The sequence below is a fragment of the Cebus imitator genome, unplaced genomic scaffold (assembly GCF_001604975.1).
Source record: "Cebus imitator isolate Cc_AM_T3 unplaced genomic scaffold, Cebus_imitator-1.0 Scaffold399, whole genome shotgun sequence".
Lineage (NCBI taxonomy): Eukaryota > Metazoa > Chordata > Mammalia > Primates > Cebidae > Cebus > Cebus imitator.
Window position 1 is genome coordinate 253,045 of NW_016107714.1, and position 21,112 is coordinate 274,156.

At 50.2% G+C, this 21,112-nt stretch overlaps 1 protein-coding gene across 3 annotated transcripts in view; it reads left to right on the plus strand.

Moving 5' to 3' along the window:
- The window catches only part of TET3 (tet methylcytosine dioxygenase 3), a 118,978-nt gene that overhangs the window by 5,902 nt on the left and 91,964 nt on the right, over nucleotides 1-21,112 (plus strand). The window contains exons 1-2 of one of the 3 annotated variants that reach the window (XM_037731433.1): nucleotides 6,513-7,012; nucleotides 11,109-11,165. In XM_037731433.1, coding sequence (XP_037587361.1) covers nucleotides 6,956-7,012; nucleotides 11,109-11,165 — 114 coding nt within the window. In that variant the 5' untranslated portion in view covers nucleotides 6,513-6,955. Of the gene's footprint in view, nucleotides 1-6,512; nucleotides 7,013-10,670; nucleotides 10,791-11,108; nucleotides 11,166-21,112 lie in introns of those variants that run through there. The other 2 variants (XM_017508692.2, XM_017508691.2) reach the window with 2 other exon arrangements.

Genomic DNA, 21,112 nt, shown 5'->3' on the forward strand with positions numbered 1-21,112 from the left:
AGAGAGCTGTTAAAAAAAAAAAAAAAAAAAAAAAAAAAAAAAAAAGGAAAAGAAAAGAAAAAAGCGCAGTAAAATGTGTGCATGAGTTTGGAAGCATGACTGAGAACATTATGGGTGAAAATTAGAAAAATGGAAAGATACATGTTATGAGAATACTTTCTAGCCCTCAGCCCAAGTGGACTTAGATCTTGAAACAGATCTCTGCCAGATTTGAGACAAGATACCTTGGAATTTGGAATCTTTCAACAATATCAGAACACCTGATGAATCCTTGCCCATCTTACTGATAGTTCTGTCTTCCTGAAGATGGAGGCTATGGAGAGGAATGCTTTCAGGCTGGTCCCAGCATCAAAGGGAGGATTGACTGGAGAAGTAGAAGTGACGAGAATCTTTAGAGAAAGGGACCTCAATCTGAGCATTTGTCAAGCCTGAGAGAAGGCTGGGCAGGCAGGAGTGTTTACCATAGTCTTTAGAATATTGTTTTTCAAATGCAAGCAGTTTTTAACCCCATGGCCACAGATTCTAAAAGAAAATTAGCTGGAGGGATAGGCTTGCTTGTTAAAAAGGAAACACTGATAGAACAGTCATGAATGAATGGTAGCTTCAGGAGGAACGTGTTGGTGGGACTAGGGAAGGACTGAACCATCTGTGTGGCTGTATGGGCTGTTTTCTAGTGAGGGAGGGGGTAAAAGGACAAGCACATTATGTGGAAGGTGGGGACATGGCACTGAAGCAGAGTTTACAGTATGGCATGAGCTCCTAAGAGGAGCATCAGGGGGTCCAGTGGCCAGAATGTGCTAAGGCTGGTGGAAAATGCCCATGATAATGTCTTGTATATAGTTCCAGCAAGAAGGAGAAGGAAGAATTAGGCTTACAACTTTCTAGGGATGGAGAGTGTGGACAGACACTGGGTCCCTGTGGTGTCAGAAGATATAACCTGGGGAAAAGAGAGCCAGCCAGCTCCCCTACCCAAGTCTGAGTCATTCGCTTTCTCCTTGAACACCTGCATTAATGCTTGCAGAATCACAATCTTTTTTTTTTTTTTTTTGAATAGAGACAGGGTCTCACTATGTTACCCAGGCTGGTCTTGAACTCCTGGTGAATCACAGTTTTTATGGAATTATGATGGTTGAAAGAGGGCCAAAAGACCAGAGATGGGCTGAAAGTCCAATTTCTCAAAGAGATTTTGACAATTATAAACATGTAAGCTTAATGTCAGCTTTTGACAGTTCTAGAACAGATTGTTTAAAAGGTGGTTTGTGAAACTTTAGAAAGGCAAGTGATAATCTTTGAGGGTCCCTGTGGTTCTTTTCAAAGCAGCTGAGGCGAACCAACAGATCTAGAAGTCCATAAATAAATGATGGCATCTCTTGCCAGTTTGTTGGATAGATGAGAAGTCCAGTTTTTGACTTAAAGTCATCTTGAAGGGAGGACACTGATGTAACTGCCCCATTCAGTCTTTCTATCAACCATGTAGATCAGGAGTTCCACACTGGGATCACCTGGGAAACCTAATAAAACACAACATGGTGTCTGGGTCCCACCCCCCAGGGACTCTGATTTAATTGATCCAGAGTGGACCAAACTGGTCTGTGGTTCCCAGGTATGTAGTTAGCATGGAAACCCTCTGGTCCAGATGAGAGACGATGGACACCTACCTGTACCCTTTTATGGCAAATTGCTCACCTGAGTCCTAGGACATCTGCTTGGTCCACACCCTCACTTCCACCGTGCTGCTCAGTGAATCAGCAGCATTGGCATCACCTGTAAGTTTGTTAGAACTGCAGAATGTTCATCCCTACCCCAGAACTGCTGAATTAGAATCTGCACTTTAGCCTGATCCCCAGGTGTTCTGTGTGTCCATGAGAGTTTGAGGAGCTGTCTACAGCGTTTCTATGACCAGAAAGACATGGGGGTGGGGTGGGGGTGAGGTGACAAGCCGTGATGAACAGGCAAAGAATTCCAAGTGCTAGCAAGGATGAAGAGGATGACCCAACCCATTTCTTGACCCTCTAAGCCAAGGAGACAAAACCTCTTGATTTACTGCATGTTTCTGCTTGTTCTTCTGGCATTTGTTTCCTTTTAGTTTCGAGTTATCAGTAAAACCTATCAATAAAACTGACCTACAGAATTATCAGAGAACTCATGTATTTGTTCTGAGAAGAGTCAGGAAAGGGCTCTCACATGATGTTTGCTGCTCAGCAGCCTGATTCAGGAGGTTGGAGCTCCCTGACACAGTAGTAGATGGTGGTGGTTGTGTAGAGGAGGGGGTGTGTTCATAAAATCTTGGGTCTCATGGAAGGATCTGGAAGCTTATGGAGCAGAATGGATGTGTGCACTTTTCACAAGATGAGATAGTAGGCGAGTGAGATCTGTGGGTGGGTGGGTGGCAGTGATGATGCAGTTATTACGCTGAATAATAGAACAAGGGGCTAAGGAGGTTGGGGCAGTCAGGTACAGTGAGTACCAGCAAGACTCAGTGGGATTTAATCAGGGCAAATGCAAAGGCCTATACTTCTTTTAAAAAAGAAATGCATGAACTCTGGCTTCTTAGCAGGTAGAAAGAACTGAAACTCTGAAAAGAATATTGACAGTCAGTCTTGAAATCTGTCAGAGTGGTCACATGTAGGACAGTTGAAGGAAGCAGGGCTGTTCAGCTGCTGATGAGTAGAGGAACACAGGTTCAGGCAAAGCTCGTATGAAGAGGAATTTGGTTCCCTCATTGGAGGGAGTATGCAGGAGTTTTATTAGTGGGTGAAAGTTATTAGACAGACTGAACGCAGGTTAAAGAATTGGCTAACATTTTTTACTATTCCAACACTGAGGAACTAGCCCTGAGAGGTCCTGTGTGACTAGTGCCTGCGCGAGTCTGGGTGCTGGCTAGCAGGAAAGTTATGAGGATATCCTCTGGGTTGGGGTGAGGCGGGGAAGGGAGATTCACATTTGGCAGTCTCTTGCTAAGATTTCGTGAAGTATATTATCAGGTCTATTTGTGTGTGTGTGCGCGTGCCCGCGCTTTACTTTTTTATTTTTTATTTTTTTGACAGTCTCACTGTGTTGTCCAGGCTGGAGTGCAGTGGCACGATCTCAGCTCACTGCAACCTCCACCTCCCGGGTGCAAGTGATTCTCCTGCCTTAGCTTCCCAAGTAGCTGGGACTATAGGCACATGCCACCACACCTGGCTAATTTTTGTATTTTTAGTAGAGATGGGGTTTTGCCATATTGGCCAGGCTGTTCTCAAATTCCTGAACTCAAGCGATCCGCCCACCTTCGCCTCCCAAAGTGTTGGGCTTACAGGCATGAACCACAGTGCCAGGCCTATTTTCATGTTTTTAGACAACTACATTGCAAGAGGCAGGAATCTTAGGCGGGCAGCATTTGGGTCAACTTTTAGACTTAATCTTAGACCTAGACCTCATCTCAGACCTCAGTTGGGTTAAGGTCTCTGAATTTTTCTGGAAATTTCAGCCAAATGTTATATGAATGTGCAGGGTTGTGTTTTCTCAGGGGAGCGGGTCTAAAACCTGAGCTGTCTATTATAGTTGGTAGCGGTTTGTAGCTCATGTATTGGACAGTGCAGATAGAGAGCATTTCTGCCATCACAGGAGGTTCTGTAGGACAGTGCTGGGAGCCAGCATCAGAGTGACCCTATGTGGTGGCTGAAACCTCACCAAGGGCTCGTTCTAGGTTGGGAAATAGCTTCTGGATTGGCAGCTCTCAGGGTTTGGGATCCCAGCCCCTACCCCAAGGTAAGTGGTGAGGTCTCTGAATAGTATCTTCCTGGGTTCTAACTGCACAGCCCACTGCTTCTCCTTGAAGGCGGGGCCATGCTTTACTTGTCTGCTATGGGAGACCACAGATACATGGGTAGAGGTGTTGCGTTCCACCCAGAGGCTCTCCGAGGATTCCTAGTGGGGAAAATCATTCCTCCCCACCTACAGTCTTGGTCAGCAGCCCCACTGAGCTGTGTTCATGTTGACTTCCAGCCCCAAACTTATCTCCTGGGTCCTGCCTGAGTTGTCCTCTCTGTGATGGGTTTTCTTGTTCTGGAAAAGGCAGTGTGGTGACAGGGCAGGCCAGGAGACTAGCTTCTGGGTCTCAGGAATTGTCACTAATTTCCCATTCCATTGCCCTTCACTTCTTTACAGCTTCCTTTTGGAATGAGGGGACAGTGCTCAGGAAGAGAGGAGGTATTGGAAAGGAAAGAGACCCCTTCATCTTCCTTGAGTCCTGCTGCAACCTGGCTGGCTGTTTCTGGGAGAGCCCTTCATGTTGCTGTGGGCCTCTGCCTATGTCTTCAGGGCTGAGGCTGCTGCCACACCCAGGGTGGACAGACCCATTGGTGACCTTGTCTCCTGTCATTTGCATAGGAAATCTAATAACCTAAGGGTTTTTTTTGAGACAGAGTCTCACTCTGTCACCCAGGCTGAAGTGCTCCCGGATTCAAGTGATTCTCGATTCTCGTGCCTTAGCCTGCCGAGTAGCTGGGATTACAGGCATGCACCACCACACCTGGCTAATTTTTGTATTTTTAGTAGAGACAGGGTTTTGCCATGTTGGCCAGGCTGGTCTTGAACTCCTGACCTCAGGTGATCTGCCTTCCTCGGTCTCCTAAAGTGCTGGGATTATAGGCGTGAGCCATCATGACTGGCTCAATAACCTGAATTTTAATAACCACTGAAGGAGGGGTAAAAAATAAGGTTGGCAGCCCATTGTGGGATAACTGGCTGGCCTTCAGGTGGCCACAGGTGTGGGGGTTGCTGCCTGCTTGCTTCAGGTAGCACGAGCATGCAGCTGGGGTACTGTTGATGGCTGTTCTGTACTGCTGGCTGTGACTTGTACGAATCCTAGCTCCGTTGTGTCCTAGCTCCACCACACCTAACGAGGGTATTAATGGACAAAATAAGGCACCTCTCACTGCTGCTAGAGCAGCAATTCTAGATTCTCAGAATGGATGGGAAGTTGCATTGGATGGAATTATTTGGTGGTATTGGCCAGACTGTGGGTCCCCCCTATGCCGCCTGCCCCTCCTAATTGCTGCTGGGTGGGGGAAGTCTCAGGAAAGGAGTACGGAGACGCTGGGTTACAAAGAAGTAACAAAGTACTAGACTAGAGTCTGCTCCACTTCTGAGTTTTTCTTGTGGGGAGGACATAAGTGGGCTCTTTCCTGTCTTATTTTTTGGTTGACTGATCTGCCCTTTAAGGTAAGCTCTCTGTGCCCCAGTTCCCTTAATAACGCTGGGAATGATCCTGGAGCCCTAGAAGAGAGAAGGATGGCAGACTCTTTCTGTGAGGGCTGGGTCCAGTCTGTACTGTGTTCGTGCTGCAGGATAGGGTGAGGTGCAGTGGGAGAAGAGCTGGTGCCAGGAGGACAAGGAGAGAGAAACACTTTCCTGGTGTATCCTGGGTCCCAGGATCTACAAGGTCCCTTGTACTGGCGGTGGGCAGTCCTTCTCTCTGGTGCTGCTTCAGTTTCCCGAGGCAGGACATCATCTGCTTTGAACTATAGACAGGCAGGTGGCCCTCCGGGCCCCATTCAGCAAACCTCGCCTGGGACTAGCTGTTTGGCAGGCGCCACACTGTGTCTGAGCGGTGGGTAAAGGGAGGCACATGAACTCTGTCTGTCCTTAATGATCCTGCTGTCTGGGGAGGAAGACAAGCATGAAAACAAATAATTAAAGTGCATTCTGACAGGGCTGAAAGGGAGGGATGCCTTGAGGGCAGAGACTGGCCTTAGTCACCTTTAGACCCATAGAGCCCAGCCTGGAAGAGAAGGAACATGTCTCGAGAGTGTAGTGACATGTGAAGGATAAGGAAGAGGAGGACTTCCAGGAGGGAGAAGTACCTCCCTGATCTTGCAGTGTGTAGAGATGCTGTTCGATGCTGGCAGTAGGGGTGTAGAAGGATGAGGACAGATTGCTGGGTACCGCCTGAGGATCCTAGAGGTGAAAGGTTAGACGCAGTGTGTTAATTTCTCTTGGCAGTCTTCTGCTGGGGTTGTCCCCAGATTTCTAGCTTAGCATTCGTGTCCCACCTTCTTAATAGCATCATACAGTACCTTGTTATTTGCTTAGGTCCTGAAACATTTGGTGGTCCAAGGCTGTTGAATTTGGGTCAAGGAGACCCTGACGGGGTTCACAGACTATAAGATCTTTCCACAAGCATCTTGAAGGGCATGTAGGATGTAGGCAGAGTGTCAGCTGCTACCTGTCAGCCTGGGAGGTCCTGGATGCATGCTGTTTGTTGGTACAGAAGCACGACGATGGAGTTGTTGGCTGGCTCTGACTTGTTTCCTTTGAGTGTTGCTGGGTGCCTTGGTTCAGTCTGGTTCTGCCGCATCTCCAAGGAGAGGAGCATCTTTTCTTCTTCTGTTGCTGCTGCTGCTGCTCCTCCTCCTCAGCCTCCTCCTCCCCCCTGTGATTGTCGTTGACACAGACTTCCGCTGCCAAAGCTAATTGTGAGGCCTGATCAGTGAATGAAGGCAAAGGCAGTTCCCATGGCAACCGCAAAGAGTTTCAAATATAGGGGATGATGTGTGTGTGATGGGCGGCAATTACTTGGGTGGAAATTGATGCGTGGACACCGGGGACTTCAAACATAGGCTCTGAAGGTGGAGGGGGTGTTGGGGTTTTTTTTGGCAGGATCCTTTGTGTGATGGAGAGAAAAGGAGGTCACAGACTTCTCTCATAGTCAATTCCAAGTGCCTTCAGTGTGTGGAATATAGGCACAGCCCTGCAGAGGCTTTGGAGAGGCACGACTCCAGTCATTCTGGTTGGGGATACAGGACACACAGAGAGACAAATAACAGTACCAAGAGTCAGATGAGAAATGTTAGAAGTGCTATCGGTTGGCAGAAGACTGGTATAATCAGAGAAGGTTTCCTGGAGGAAGCAGGGCTTAAACTGAGCTTTGAACTAAAGCCCTGTGAAGAGTGACCTCATTCAGGACACAGCCATGGTGAGGGAGGATGAGAAGCCTGTCTCCCTCTACCCTCTACCAGCTCTAGAAGAGGTAGGTGGATATGAAAATCATAGAGCGACACAGAGCAGCCTTGGCTGTGATGCTGCAAGTGATGGGGTGGCAAGAACCCTGTCCATTCATTTTCTGGCTGTGTGACCTTGGGGAAGATTCTTAGCCTCTCTGTATTCCATTTCTTCATCTGTAAAATGGGCACAAATATTTCCTGTCTCATTGGTTTGTTTAGAGAGTTAAATAAGATGCAGTATATCGCCAGGCGCAGTGGCTCACACCTGTAATCCCAGCACTTTGGGAGGCCGAGGCGGGTGGATTGCTTGAGGTCAGGAGTTTGAGACCAACCTGTCCAACGTGGTAAAACCCCATCTCTATCAAAAAAAAAAAAAACAAAAAAACAAACAAACAAAAAACAAAAACAGATGCAGTATATCATGTTCTAGGTGTGAGGCCTGACATAGGGTTGGTGCTTGGTTGATTTCTTGCAAATGTCCCCAAGAATGTGTCTGGTTGTGTCTGTGCTCCTTGGTCTTTGAATATCTGTGTGGAATTTGGTCTATGGGTATCCATGTTCCTGAGGTTCTCAGTGTTAGGGCATTTTATGTGTCCTGGAAGTGAGTGAATCCGTTCATCTCTCCATTGGGGAGGTCTGTGGCCCCGTTCTTCCTGCTGGGAGCACAGTAGGGTCTGGGGGTTGTAATGGAAGGTGGGGAGGGGAGAGGCCCTTGGCCCCATGCAGAGGGGTTCCAAGTATCTGCAAATGGTCACTGTGAAGTACAAAGTTTAGAAAAGGGGACAGGTAGAGATAGGAGGAGGATCAAGAGGGGAGTGGAGAGCGTACCAGCTGGAGGCAGAGTGGTCTGGCATGCACCTCTGTGACTCTCTTGAACCCCCAGCATTCCACGAACCTCAGAAGAGGGAATGAGGCCAGGGTGAGATGAGGTTGGGAGCAGGTGGACCACCTGGGGAACTATGGGCTCCTCTGGTGTAGCCAAGGGCTGCTGGAGGGCAGGGTGGGACATGTGTTTGGGGTAGGGCTGAATTACCATGGGGAGATGAGTGGAGCCGGGAGTTGGGGTGGGAACTTGGCTCTGTGGCTCCTTCAGGCGGCTGAGGAAGATAGGTGCTGATTGAGAAAGTCTGGGAGATCACAGTTGAGTTCTGGCAGGTCCTGCACTCCCAGGACAGCAGGTGTCCCTCAGATCCTTGAAGACCTCGGGGAGAAGGCCGACCAGGAGAGGGGACTCCACATCTCAGGGCCCAGCCCCCTGCCTCTCCACCCTCCTTGTGCAGAAACTTGGCTCAGCACATTCCAGTTCTGTGCAGAGCCTAGGAAAGTAGGGAAGACAGGGCCCCCGCCCACGTGGGGAGGACTGCCGTATAAATAAATAACGGTGCCTCACTGTGACTGGTGCCCTGGACGAGGCAGTACACTGCTCTGTCAGGACCCGGGAGGAGCAGATGATGCTCATGGGAGCTTGGTGATCTGAGAAGCTGGCAGTGTTTGGACTGAGCGTTGTACCATATTAGCTTGCCAGGTCGGGGAGGTGGAGAGGGATCCAGGCAGAAGGAGCAGCACTGGGAAGTCTCTGAGGCATGAAAACATTACTAGATCCAGGACGTAAAGGGAAGAGATCAGGTTCAAGTGACCTCAGTCTTCTTTGTATCTCACTGGAGTTGGCAGAGACAGACAGAGCTTAGCGAATTGGAAAGAGAAGAACCTAGATTTGAATTCCAGCCCACCACTCACCAGCTGTGTTGACAGGCGAGTAAGTTAACATCGCGAAGTCCTTCCATTGCCATGTTAGAGGTGAGGTTGTATGTGGAGTAAGTCAAATAAGATGATCCGGCAATGTGGTTGGCACAGGGCCTGGCACGTAGCAGGGGCTTGATAAACTGTGGCAGCCGCTGCAGCAACTGTGCTAATTGTTACTGTCCAAGCAGTGTTTGTCTCTCCTATCCAGCAGCAGACTGTGGGGTGGGTGGGAGGGCAGGGGTTTTAGGGACCATGTTAAAGGAGGGACCCCACTTGGCCTGGTCATTGTCAAAGTTGAGGGGCACAGAAACCCATTGTTTGACCTGAGCCATGCTTAGGACACTGTTTCTTGCCATGCTTTGCCACCTGCCTTCCTCCCCACCCTGGGAGGAGCCCAGGAGGGCTGCCCTTTGTTCCCAGGGGGAGGCAGGCGTGGGCCCTGATGCCTCCTGGAGTCTCCTCACTGGATGGCCAGCTTTGCTGTCTCTCCAAAGGCAGCTTATCCTGTTTTGAGTACCCACTTTGAGCCCCCAGGGAGGGGACAACAAGCATCTGTGGTGGAGTGGGTAGGAGAGCGAATCACTGGGTCAGGGGCTGTCGCACATCCTAATGAATCCTGTGAGTCACTTCCCCCTGACCTCAGCTTATTCATCTGTGAGAATGAGAAGGAGCACCCAGTGAGCTTTTCTGGAAATTGATTCACCTGCAGTGAATACTCAAAACTGGATGTGGTAGCTGCTATTTGTAGTTCAGTTTTATAGATGAGCAAAGAGAGGCTATGAGAGGTAAGTTACAACCAGCTAGGTAGTGGTAGAGCCTGGAGTTCGTGGCTACCAAAGTGTGGAAGTCACCTTCCTGGGAGGCAGAAGCTTGGGGGTGTTCAGCTACAGGGAGGGATTGGGGTAGAGAACAAATAGCCCCGGGTGGCCCAGGAAGTAAATCCAGGAGTAGATTGCAGGGCCCTCCTCTCCCCTTATCATCTGGCCCCACTTTCAGCCTCCTGGTGCAGCTTTCAAAGGCTGAGTCTGGAAACTGGAAGGCCAGAGCTCTTGGGGTCTCGGCTACCTCCCCTCCTCGCCTTTCTTGGAGATGGGAAGCCCTGAGGTCTGGGGGCCCTTGGGGTCTTAGGGGGTACCTCCTGTAGCCTCTCCAGGAGTGGAGAACTCATCGTGGGGTGGTGGGGGGGAGGCTGTCTTGGGTAGGTATGTTCTGGCGGGGGTAGGGGGTGATCCTAGAGTGAGGTGTGGGTGTTTGTGTGTGTGGAGGAAGGCAGGGTTGACACAGGAGGTTTGGGCTCCGAGGAGCCTGTTTTCTGAGGTGGGCGCTGGAGCAGGGAGGAGGAGAGCTACATAGCTGTTAAGAGTATGGTCTTCAGAGCCGACAGACCTGGCTCGGAGTCCTGGCTCTGCTGTTTCCTAGCTGCGTCGTCACCTTGGGTAAGTTGTTTCACTTATTGTATCTCCTCATCTGCAGAATGGAGTAAAGGTTCGTGCTGCCTAGGCTTTTTCTTCTTCTTTGAGGATGAAGGAGCTGTTGCACCTCACGCCCTTGTCACAGGGTTTGGTGCTGTCCTAGCTGCTGCCAGGATGTTGCTGGGGTTAGAGAGTGGCGGAGCGGGAATCCCCCCAGCGTCTGCTCCGCTGCGCTCCGCTCTGCCCCGCCCGGAGGCGCAGTCTGTCATCTCTGACCCTGGAGGCGCAGAGGACGCCTTCTGGGTATTACCTTCGGGGTCCCCGCGGGAGGAGGCCGGGGGTGCCCTGGGATGCCCCAGCTTGCCGGGGAGCGGCGCGGCGGGCCTGGGAAGCTGCCAGCGCGGCTCAGCAGCACCCTCGGTGGCGCCCCCGCCTCCTGGCTGGGCAGGTCCACCGGGCGGGGGCAGGGCCGGCCGCGGGGATTGGCTGGCGAGCGCGCCGCCCCCCTCGCACACCAGCCCCGCGGCGGGGAGGGGAGCGCAGCCGGCAGCTGGCCGCCGCCTCCTCTGCAGTGCCTCCCTCTGTGCGCTCCCTCCGGCGGGGATAATGGGAGGCCCGCCGGCCGATGCACCAGAGGAGGCCGGCCGAGGTAGAGCGCGCGGGGCCGGGGACAGCCGGGCGGACGCGGGCGGGAGGTGGGGGGGGGGCGGCGGCCTCCCAGATCTCGGGGGGCTTCTCAGAGGAGAAATGAAAACAAAAACACACTGGAAGGTGAGGGAGTCCGTCTGCCGTGATCTGGGCGGCAGCTGGAGGCAGGAAGATGGTCCCCGATAGCCTTTCTTGCCCCGGCTGCCTCCCCTCCCGCTCACCTCCTTCCCCTCCGGCGAGGCTGGGGGCTGTAGCAGGAGGACTTTGCTACCTTCCCAGTACCCGCCTGGCTCACACGTCCCTCTGGCTTCTTTTGCAGGTGGAAATAAAGGCTGGTGAAGGAGCCGGGCCGTGGGGACAAGGAGCGGCTGTCAAGGTACCTTGTGTGTGTGCGTGCGTGTGTGTGCGCGTGTGTGTGGTGGCGGTGAAGTGTTTGACCGGATTGGATAAAAATAAAGGGTCTCCTCTGGTGATCCCTTAATCTCCCACTGTGTGTGTAGCAGCAGCTGAGGGGGAGGGGCGGCGGGGGTGTGGGCGGCCAATGAATTCTCAGGCCTGTGTGGGTTTTGTTTGGATTCTTTTTGCTTTCTCAGCTGGATGGTTTTGGGTGCAGTTGGGGTTTGGGGTTTGGTTTGTTGAACTGTTTTGTTTTTTTAAGACATGCAACCCACTCCCCACCCCTGCCTCTGGAAATCTCTCGAGAATGTCCCTGGCACTGTTGGTTTGCATCCAATCTGCAGAAATCCCGGGGGGGAGGTGCGGGGGGGGCGTAAGGGGGAGGGAGATATGCGCTCCTGAGTCTGAAGCTGATAGGGTGTCATTAGTCATGCTGCTGTCACCATGGAGATGACTGGAGAGGAGAGGAGGTGGTGGGGGTGAGGATATTTTGGGTAGGGTGGGGGCTGATGCAACATCATGACTGGGAATCCGTCGGGCGTCTGCTGTTACTCTGTGTGGCTTGGTGTCTAGGGGACTGGGAAGAGAGTGTTCCCAGGTGCGTGGGAAGCCGAGAAGGGGGCACTGAACTTCCCCTTGTGGTTGTCTGGGGCGCAGGGAGGGGGGAAGCTTGGGTATTTGGGGCAGGGGAGGGGAGAGTCCAGTGGAGTATCAGCCATTGCTAGGAAACCTCCCAGATATTCCTCCCAGATTGGCATGGACCAGATCAGTAGGTTTCCTTGAGCTTGTCCCCTTTTTCAGGGCTGAGGAGCCACTGTGAGTTTGGGATTACTCAGCAGTATCCTCTGCTGGCCCAGGGCAGAGAAAACAGATTGGAAAGGGCTCGGCGTAGCTGCCTCTCAAGTCCAAGAAAGAGGCTGGGAAGGAGTGTGGGGACAGGTGGGCAGGGGCAGGGCTTATGGGACTTCCTAGCAGAGAGGAAGCCCATTTCTGCCCTGCCTCAGCCCACTGTCCCCTCAACCACAGGAGTCTTCAGGGAGCTGGGGATCTTGGTTGCTTGGGTAGCAGGTGGGTGAGCTGCTAGTGTCCCCAGATGCTCTTAGTCTCCTCCCTGGAAATTCTCCTCCCGCCTCCTGGGAAAGCTGTGGGAAGCTCCGTGGAGGTGCTGGAAGCGGCATCCTGCCACCTCACTGACTGGATAGGGATGCTGGCAGGGAGGGACTCTTCTTCCCACGTGGGAGATAGGGGCTCTGCTTCCCACGTGGGAGATAGGGGCTTCTGGACAAGGCTGCAGGGTGGATCAGGAGGCCTGGATAGTTCCCTGGATTTGTCCCAAGGAACTTGAGGCAAGGAAGTGCCTGGGGAAGGGTGTGAATTTTGCTTCTGGAGCAGCTCCTGGGAAGGAGGAGCCAGGTGGCATTGGCTCCCCTGTCGAGTGGGTGTGTTTTGTTGAGACTGGGAGTAGTGGGTGATCACCTGGGATGAGGCGGTGGGAGACTCGAAGGCAACAGAGGGCAATTGGTACAGCTGATACTGTGAGTAGGGAGGAGAGAGCTGAGCTCACCTCATGCTGGCTCTCACTACATACTCTTCCACGCTCTTCTCTGGAGCAGAACCTCCAGGTTCCACCTCCGCTTCCTCCCCTGGCCTCCTGCTGCTGGCTGGAGGAGTTGTAGTCACCTCATGTGCTGTTGCAGGGGTGTGGGCACAGAGATCATGGAACAGACCTGCTCTCTCTCCCAGCCTGGGGAAAGCAGGCCAAGGGGATGAGGACAGATGGACTCAGGGAGGGGGCAGCCCCCTCCCTCCTCTGTATCTCCAGCCTTGTCAGCCTAGAGCTTCCCTCTGTGCTGGGAAAAAGGACGGGCTGGCAGGTTTGTTTACTCCCAAAAGCACCCCCTCCCACTGTAGTGATGGCTCCCTGGCAGACCCGCTTCTCCTCAGCTCTTTCCAAGTGTGTTCTCTGTGTCTCCCTGCCTGCATTCAGCTGGCTCCAGATGGTGGCTGGTTTTCCGCAGTCCTGCTGGAGGCTCCCAGCCTAATACCCCAGCCCTTAGTGTTGTGGCCGTGTGGCAGGGGCTACTTGAAAATCCAGAGGAAGCCCTCCTAACAAGTCTTCTCTCTTCCCCCTTTTCAGAGTAGGGCCTGAACCGGCTGAGTTTTTAAAACTCTGAGATTGTATCTATGCTTGTTTTTATTGTTCAGTTGTCTGTCTGAGAAACAATATGTGGCTCGGGCACTGCCAGCAAACACTCGCTTCTAAGTCTTCTGTCCCTAGTGCCACCTCCCCTCATAGAGTTTCCTTAGGTGGCCAGTTGGCTACAGTGTCCTGCATACCCAGGGAGAGGCAGTTTTGCCAGAGGCTCTTCCATTATCAGGTTGTGATGTAAGAAGGATATGTTTGATGTGTGAGCTTGTTTTGGACTGGTATGAGATCAGACGAAGATTTGGGAACACAAGACAAAGGGGGGTGTCACCATCTGTGTTCCCATGAGATGGGTGCTGGTTGAGGAGGTCCCATGGGAGAATGGTATCTAGTAGCCAGTGGGAATAGACACATATACTGTGCGCTGAGTCCTGCCAGGGTTTCAAGAATATCTATGATGTATGTATCAGTCTACGTAGTGCCTAGCATAGGCACAGAGTTAAGCTTGATAAATGCAAGTTGATGTTTTATTGTTTGGTGTATTACATGTCCACCCATGATATCCCAAGGAACGTGCTATAGCAGACACTGTTGCTGCCACCTCCTCCCTGGCAGCCTGGAGAGGAGTGAGTGCCCAGTGCCGAGAACACCGGGCTACCCTGTTTTCAAGGCTCCCACGCGGCTCCCACACACTGCCCCATGGGAACCCTTGACTGGCTGAGGATGTCTGGAAACTATTTTGGGCTTGTGCCCAGGATCTCTGCCTTCTGTCTCTCCTTTTGACCACTGCAAAAATGCCCTGTTGTCAAGGATCTGTGATCCTCAACTTTCTATACACTGTTGGTCCTTCCCACTAGTTGTTTCTTGCTTGCTCCTCCCTTCCTGTTTCCCACCCCTTCTCTCTTGGGTATGTTTACAATCAGCAGCCAGCTTGGGGAGATGTGGAAGCAGGTGAGCATGTCAAGCTAGAGCAGCGAAGGAACTAAGCAAGAGATTTTCAGAGTTGAGTTTGAGGATGGAGAGAAAGAGGGGGCTTTCTCCATCTATGATAAGAGCTGGAGTTGGAGTCTAAAGCTTAGCTATATCTCCTTGGTGACCCTCACCCTTTTTGAATGTCATGGGAGAGGGAGAGAGTCTTGCAAGATATACACATGAGTGAACTGACGGGAGAGCCCTTCTGTCCAAAGTGGTGCAGGGGCCCTGGAGCTGCACTCAGGGACCACTATGAGGATGACTGCAGCCCTTTAGCTGGGCCTGGTGTGGAGGGGCCTGGGCACTGGGCTCCCTCCAGCTGCAGATGGAGGTTTCTGCTAGAACTGGGCTTTGTGGTCTTGCCAAGTCCCCTCCCATGCCCTGGAGGCTGCAGCAAATGGTTTGGCTAGATGGGGTTGGGGGCAGGGAGTATGGGAGGGGCTATAGTTTGGCTCAGCTTTTGGGTCTCCCAATCCTCTTAAGTCCTCTCTTTCCTACCCTTGACCTCTTGGGCTTTCAGCCTCATTTCCTCTCACACCCGGGCATCTGGCAGTTAGCTGAGGACTCCCCCTTGTTCTCAGCCTCTCCACAGCTTTGGAGAAGGAGCTAGATTAGGAAGGTTTTAGGCAAATAGGAGGCAGGGAAAGCTTGAATGATTAAAATCTGTAGATTATTGTACTATCTAGGACTGTGACCCCCATCCCTGTCTAGTTTCTCCCCCTTTCTTCTTCCCTTTGTCTTTCAGCATCCACTAAGCGTTTATCATGTTCTAGGTACAACATTAGGTCCTGAAAAATAAGATAAATCATTGTTATTTGATTCTCATGAAACTATTGGAAGTAAAAGACATGGACTAAACTATTAATACCTAAAATTATAACTCTTGAGTGGGAAAGCTAGCACTGGCAGCTTTTGTGTTTTATATATTGAATGCTTTTGACTTCAACATTGTGTTTGGGGCTGTGAACTCGCACATGGCAGACAGAATCCTCACCCCAGATGCACCCAGCACTTTACATTTGCTTTCTCTCTGGCTCAGAGAACCTCAAGGGACTTTGAAGGAAGAATCAACATGCCAAGTTTGTTTTCAATAAGTCAGTGTTTCCGGGATCTAGCAATGACAGAGGAGGGCAGTGGGGTCAGAAATGGACTAGCTGGGAAGGGAGCTTAGTTTTGAAAGGCACGTGTTGGCGTTAGATGTGTTGGATTTGAGAGTCAGAAAGCTGGATGGAAATACTGTGCCTGAGCAATCTACCATGAACCTGAAATTGCCTTGGACTCATTAAGAGTGTGGATCCTGCAGCCCTTACTGCTTCAGGGGGCTTCAGTGAGACCCACTGGCTGAGAGGAGGAGGGTGAGAAGTGCAATTGTTAGTTTCCTTCCCCCCTGTTTTCTACTCCTACTCTTGAGTTCTGTCATTAGCCATGGGGAGGTCACTCATTGTCTTTGGACTTCAGCTTTCTGTATAAAGTGAGGGGGTTGCCTTCCAAAGTTAATTCTTTCTCAGACTAAATCTGGGGAAGGACCAGTTTTTGTGGTTTGGTTTGTTTTTGCAGTGTTCCCAAAAGATAACAAAACCAAACATGGTCCCACTTTGTACAGCGAGTTTGCAGCTCGCTGCATGTGTGGCCCAGCACCATCCAAAGTAAGACGACCCTAGTGATCATGCCCTTGGATGTCATGGTGGCTTTAAATTGCTCTAATGGTTCCTAAAGGCTTCCTCTTGGTTCTTGTGTGTATGTGGCGGTGGATTGGTGTTAAGCAGTTGATGGGCCATATCCTGAATAGCACTGCTTTTGAACTTTTTTCTGGGACAGCTGAGGGTCTCTGTTTTGATGCCTCTTCACCCTTTCTGGACATGACTTTTTCACTCTTCTATACCCTCATCTTATAGACAAAGCCTCCGCTTGAAAGAGTAGAGATCTTTTTGTCCCAGAAATTCTCTTGAGTTCCCCAAAAGATTTACTTGCATCTCAGCTTCTGTAGAAAAGGATGCCTCCTGCCTTCTCTTTCACTTCTGCAAGTCTGGGAACCTGATGGAGGCCCGTCAGAGCCCTTGGAGGCCCTGAAAGGGCAGGACTGTGTGTGTGTGAACTGCATGCCTTGGAGGAAGAGAACAGTTGAAGAGGAGGCCAAGTCTCCTGTGGCTGCTAGTGTGGACTTGACCATGCAGGAGACTAAAGTGCCATTGCCACAGGCAGGCCACCTTGAATTTTGAGCTTTTTCCATGTGGTGGCTCTTAATAACCTAGAGGTATACGCTTTTTCCTCTGGGGGTTGATCGCAAAATCTGCCCTGATTTCTACAAACACAGACATCTCAATATTTCTGACAGCATGAGTTTGGCCTGTACTTTTCTTGGCCTTCCCTGTACTTTTCTCTTGCTGAGGATCTATGACCTTTTTATTTGAGATGCTAAAGATTAGACAAAAAAAGTAAAAATACTAACTTTCTTCTACCCTGACTGCCTTAGCTAGAGGAGAGTGCGAAGGGAGGGGTAGGGGGAGGTAACAGTACTTGCCACAGAAATATTCCTTAAGAGGCAAACATTCCAAGGATAGGAAGATTAGGGTCTAAAGAAATCCTGGTTACCTCTGTGGCCTGGAACTCTTACGCCCTTGGTGCTTAAGTAATTGGATTTCTCAACCCTGCCTCCAGGCATTTCCCCCCCCACACACTGTAATCCTAACCTCATGGGCTTTGCAAAGGAAACAAAGGCATTGAAAGGGTTTGCAACTTGTCCCTGACACTGAGCTCCTGTGCTGTGAGCCCTGCTGAGTGAGTTGTCCTCTTTGCCTCCTCTGCAGCATCCACTGCCTCTCCCAAAATCCTTGTCCGCAGGAGTGTTTTTCTAGCCTGCAGGCCTTGGTTCCTAGCCCTACTAAGCAGATGGAATTTACAGAAGGAGCCGTTTCCTGCCAGTCCACCTTCCTGTACCTCAGGGAGGCTGCATCTCTGACTCCTGCTGGCTACTCTGCAGATGGGGAAGAGCTAAGGGAGGCTGGTAACTCCTATAGGAGGCAGAGAGAGGCCCTTGAAGGGGTTCTGGACTGAGAGCACTGCCTGGGTCCCCAGACCAACTTTCTCTGCCGCATCTTCTCCCTTGAGTATGACGCTTGGCCAAGCATTCCTCTGGTGGCTTGAACAGGTTCAGGCTGGGGCACAGGTCCCTACTGCATCAGGCCCTGCTGGACCCAGAGAGAGGAGACTGTGCCTTCACCACATGGATCATTGTTGCCTTACGCTCTGAGTTCTGGGGGAGGAATACAGAAATGGGTTTTCAGGGGAGCCCTGGAGGTGGTGCCCAAGAGACAGCCACCATATTTTTTTCCTGGCACTGTGGATCTCTTTCTGCTGCTGTCCTCTCCATCCTAGGACACTCTTCATGGCTTCAGTCCATCCCTGGTCCTCCCCTTGTGCTTTGATCTCAGCTCTAAAACCTAGACTGAGCAGAGAGAGCCTCCAAGGACATGCTTTATGAAGCATGGGCCCAGGGCTCTGTGTCAATCATCCAGGTAACGTGTAAGATGCCAAGGGGCTGCCCAGCCAGGATAGCTACCTGCTAGAGTCAAACCCATGGGTTCCTGCTGCACAGTTAGGTAGAATGGGCTCAAGACAAGGCTGGCATAGAGCTTCAGGCATGTGGGCTGGAAGCTCTGGGCAGGTGGGCCTTCTGGCATCCTCCTCCTCACTAGCCCTGCCATTGGTCTCTGAGTCAGGTCCTACCTGATGGTTGAGCTGTATGGCGACCTCTGCCCTGTGGCCCTTCCTCCCACTGTTATTTCTCCTTGGTTTCCTGTTTTCCAGCTGCGGGTTCCCAGAGGCGTCATTTGGACCCTGGGTAGTAGTTAGGGCTGAGCTCTGGGGTTGTGTGGTTGGAGTGGCGTGTGTCTTAGGGCTGTACTGGCAAGTGGGCCAAAGCAGTCTGAACACCCTGGCTAGGAGCCAGAAGCCGGGACTCCGTGTCCACCCTGGGAAGCCTGGGAAGCCCCTCCCCGTCACCTTCCAGATACTGCTGCCTCCATGTGGGGAGCGTTGCTCCCTGCTGGATCGTTGCCAGAGGTCTGGGGGAAGCCGGATGTGGAGGAGGACCTGGGTGGATGCCAGGGCACTTCATCCCTGAACTTACCTCACCTAAATGCTCCCACCCCCACGGCCACCACCAGGACAGACAGGGCCATGCTTCAACTTGCCAAGAGTGTTTCCAGGGTCCAGTCCCTCTGGTTCAACGAGTTTGGTAGTTCCCAACACCAACTGCCTATTAGAATCATCTGAGGAGATTTCAGAAAAGAAACTATCAATTCCTGGGCCTCAGCACCCGAGAGCCTGCTGTTACTGGTGTGGAGTGGAACCTGGGCTCCAGCATTTTTCAAAGCTCCCCAGGTAATCTGAATGTGCAGTCAGAGTTGAGAGCAGCTGCCATATCCAGTTTGGGTGTCCCTCCCTCTCCCATACCCCTGGATTGCCCCAGAAACTTTTTCTCATTCATTGATAATTTTAATGGTAATCAATACAGAGTCTGCAAAAGTGAAGACAGACATGTCAGACAAAATACTGGATTTAGTGTTCTGTTTCATGTTTCATGAGACTGTTCCATGAGTTCATAGTTATTAAAACCAGAACTTAAGTGGGAAACTACAGCAAATGATAGAAACTGAATTTTCTCCTTAGTTTTTAATTTTTAAAAACTTTTAAAATTGAAGTATAGCATACACATAGAAGGCACATACTGTGTACAGTTTGGTGAATTTTCACAAGTAAATGCCTGTGTAATCAGCACCTGGCTCAAGAAATAAGTACCCTCACTCTGTTTCCATTGCCCAGAATTTCTACGGCATTTGGACAAAGATCGGGCCAGGCCATAGTACAGTACTGCATGCTGGCTTTGGGCCTGGAGAGCTTCAGCTTGGCCTGCACTGGGAATACCTTTAAATACTTTTCACACCTATGTGAGCTTTCCTGAAACTGAGTGGGTTCCTCCTGTGATAGAGTGCAGGGAAGGGTAGGGGACCCTTCCAGCCCCTCCCTGGTGTCACTCTCTCCCTTATCACCTTTAGTTTCTTTGCCACTTGGGCTTTAGGTGTCCCAGTCCCCTATCTTAGGTGAATCCAAAAATCTTATCTTTTTTTTTTTTTTTTTTTGGCCTCTTATTCTCTTTTTTGATCATGTAAGTAATATTCTTTTGAAAAATTAGAAAATAGAAATAGGGCTGGGTGTGTGGCTCATGCCATAATCCCAGCACTTTGGGAGGCCAAAGTGGGGAGGATCACTTGAGGCCAGGAGTTCAAGATAAGCCTGGGCAACATAGCAAGACCCCCATCTCTAGCAACAGGAAAATAAAATAAAATAGAAAGGATCGAAAGGGAGGAATTTGCCCATAATTTCTCAGTCCAGTTAGTCATTTTTTTGTGTTTTTTTGTGAGACAGCCTGCCGTCCAGGCTGGAGTGCAGTGGCTCGATCTCGGCTTACTGCAGCCTCTGCTTCCCAGGTTCAAGCCATCCTCCTGCCTCAGCCTCCTGAGTAGCTAGGACTACGGGCACATGCCACCATGCTCAGCTAATTTTTATATTTTTTGTAGAGGTGGGGTTTTACCATGTTGCCCAGGCTGGTCTCAAGCTCCTAAGCTCAAGGGATCCACCCCACCTTGGCCTCCCAAAGTGTTAAGATTACAGGTGTGAGGATTACAGGCATGAGTTAATAGTTATTGCTCACCGGAATATCCCTCCAGACTTTATTCTCTGTGTACTACATACCTGTTTAGTGTTGTTTGTAGAAATGGAGTCATGCCATATTGTAGCACACTTTCATCTACATGATAACTGGCAGTCATTTATTGAGCATTTACCATGTGCGGGGCAGGCACACGGAGACAAAGTTTTCATAGTTCTCTCTTAGTTTTCAGGACAGCTCCGAGGCAGGTGGTAGTAGCCCCACCTTTCAGAAAGGAAACTGAGATTCAGGCCAGGAGCTTGACCGGAGGGTGATGTTTCACAAGGGATGAAGTTGGAATCCAAGCCAAGGATATCTGACTTCAGAGCTGATGCTTGTGTCTGTAGACTGCTGCCTCCCTCCTGGGACCGTCTTTGCATGTTGAATTCATTTGCCAAATATGTACTGGGTAGAGGACATCTTTTTCCTTAGTATTTTTTCTTTCCACTTTGATGTGAATGACTCTAGTGTTTTACCCGTTAAGTGTGGTATTGCTGATTGTTTGAGGTCTTCTGGTTGTTGGTTTGAATTCTTCTATATCATGCTGAAGAAATGGTCTCATTACATTGTATTAAGAAATTTTTTACGTATTAGTAGTGGATGTTTGATTTTGTCACGTCTGTTTAGCATGGTTTGAAGATCAAATAGTACTTTTTCTATTTAATTATTTTTGCATTCTTTGAATATACTATCCTTGGTAATGAGCTTTTTTTTTTTTTAACATGCTGTTTGATTTGATTTATTAACATAGGAGTTTTGCATCTATATTTATGAATCAGATTGACCTATAATTTTCCTTTAGTGTTTGTCAGATGTTAGTATTAGAATAACAGTAACTTCATATATTAGTGACTGTGAAAGCTTTTTTTCTTTATCCTTTGATATAATTTGGTACAGCTTAAATAATAATTCCATTCTTTTTTGAGGGATGGGTCTTTGCAGCTTTCTGATCACCCCACTACTCCCCATAACTAATGTTACTAAATGTTTACTTTGTATTTTCCATGAAAGTGATCCTTTTCAAATTTATTAGCATAATCTGTCTGCAGTTACTGCTTTTCAGTTACCTCAGTAGCTGTGTGTGTGTGTGTGTGTGTGT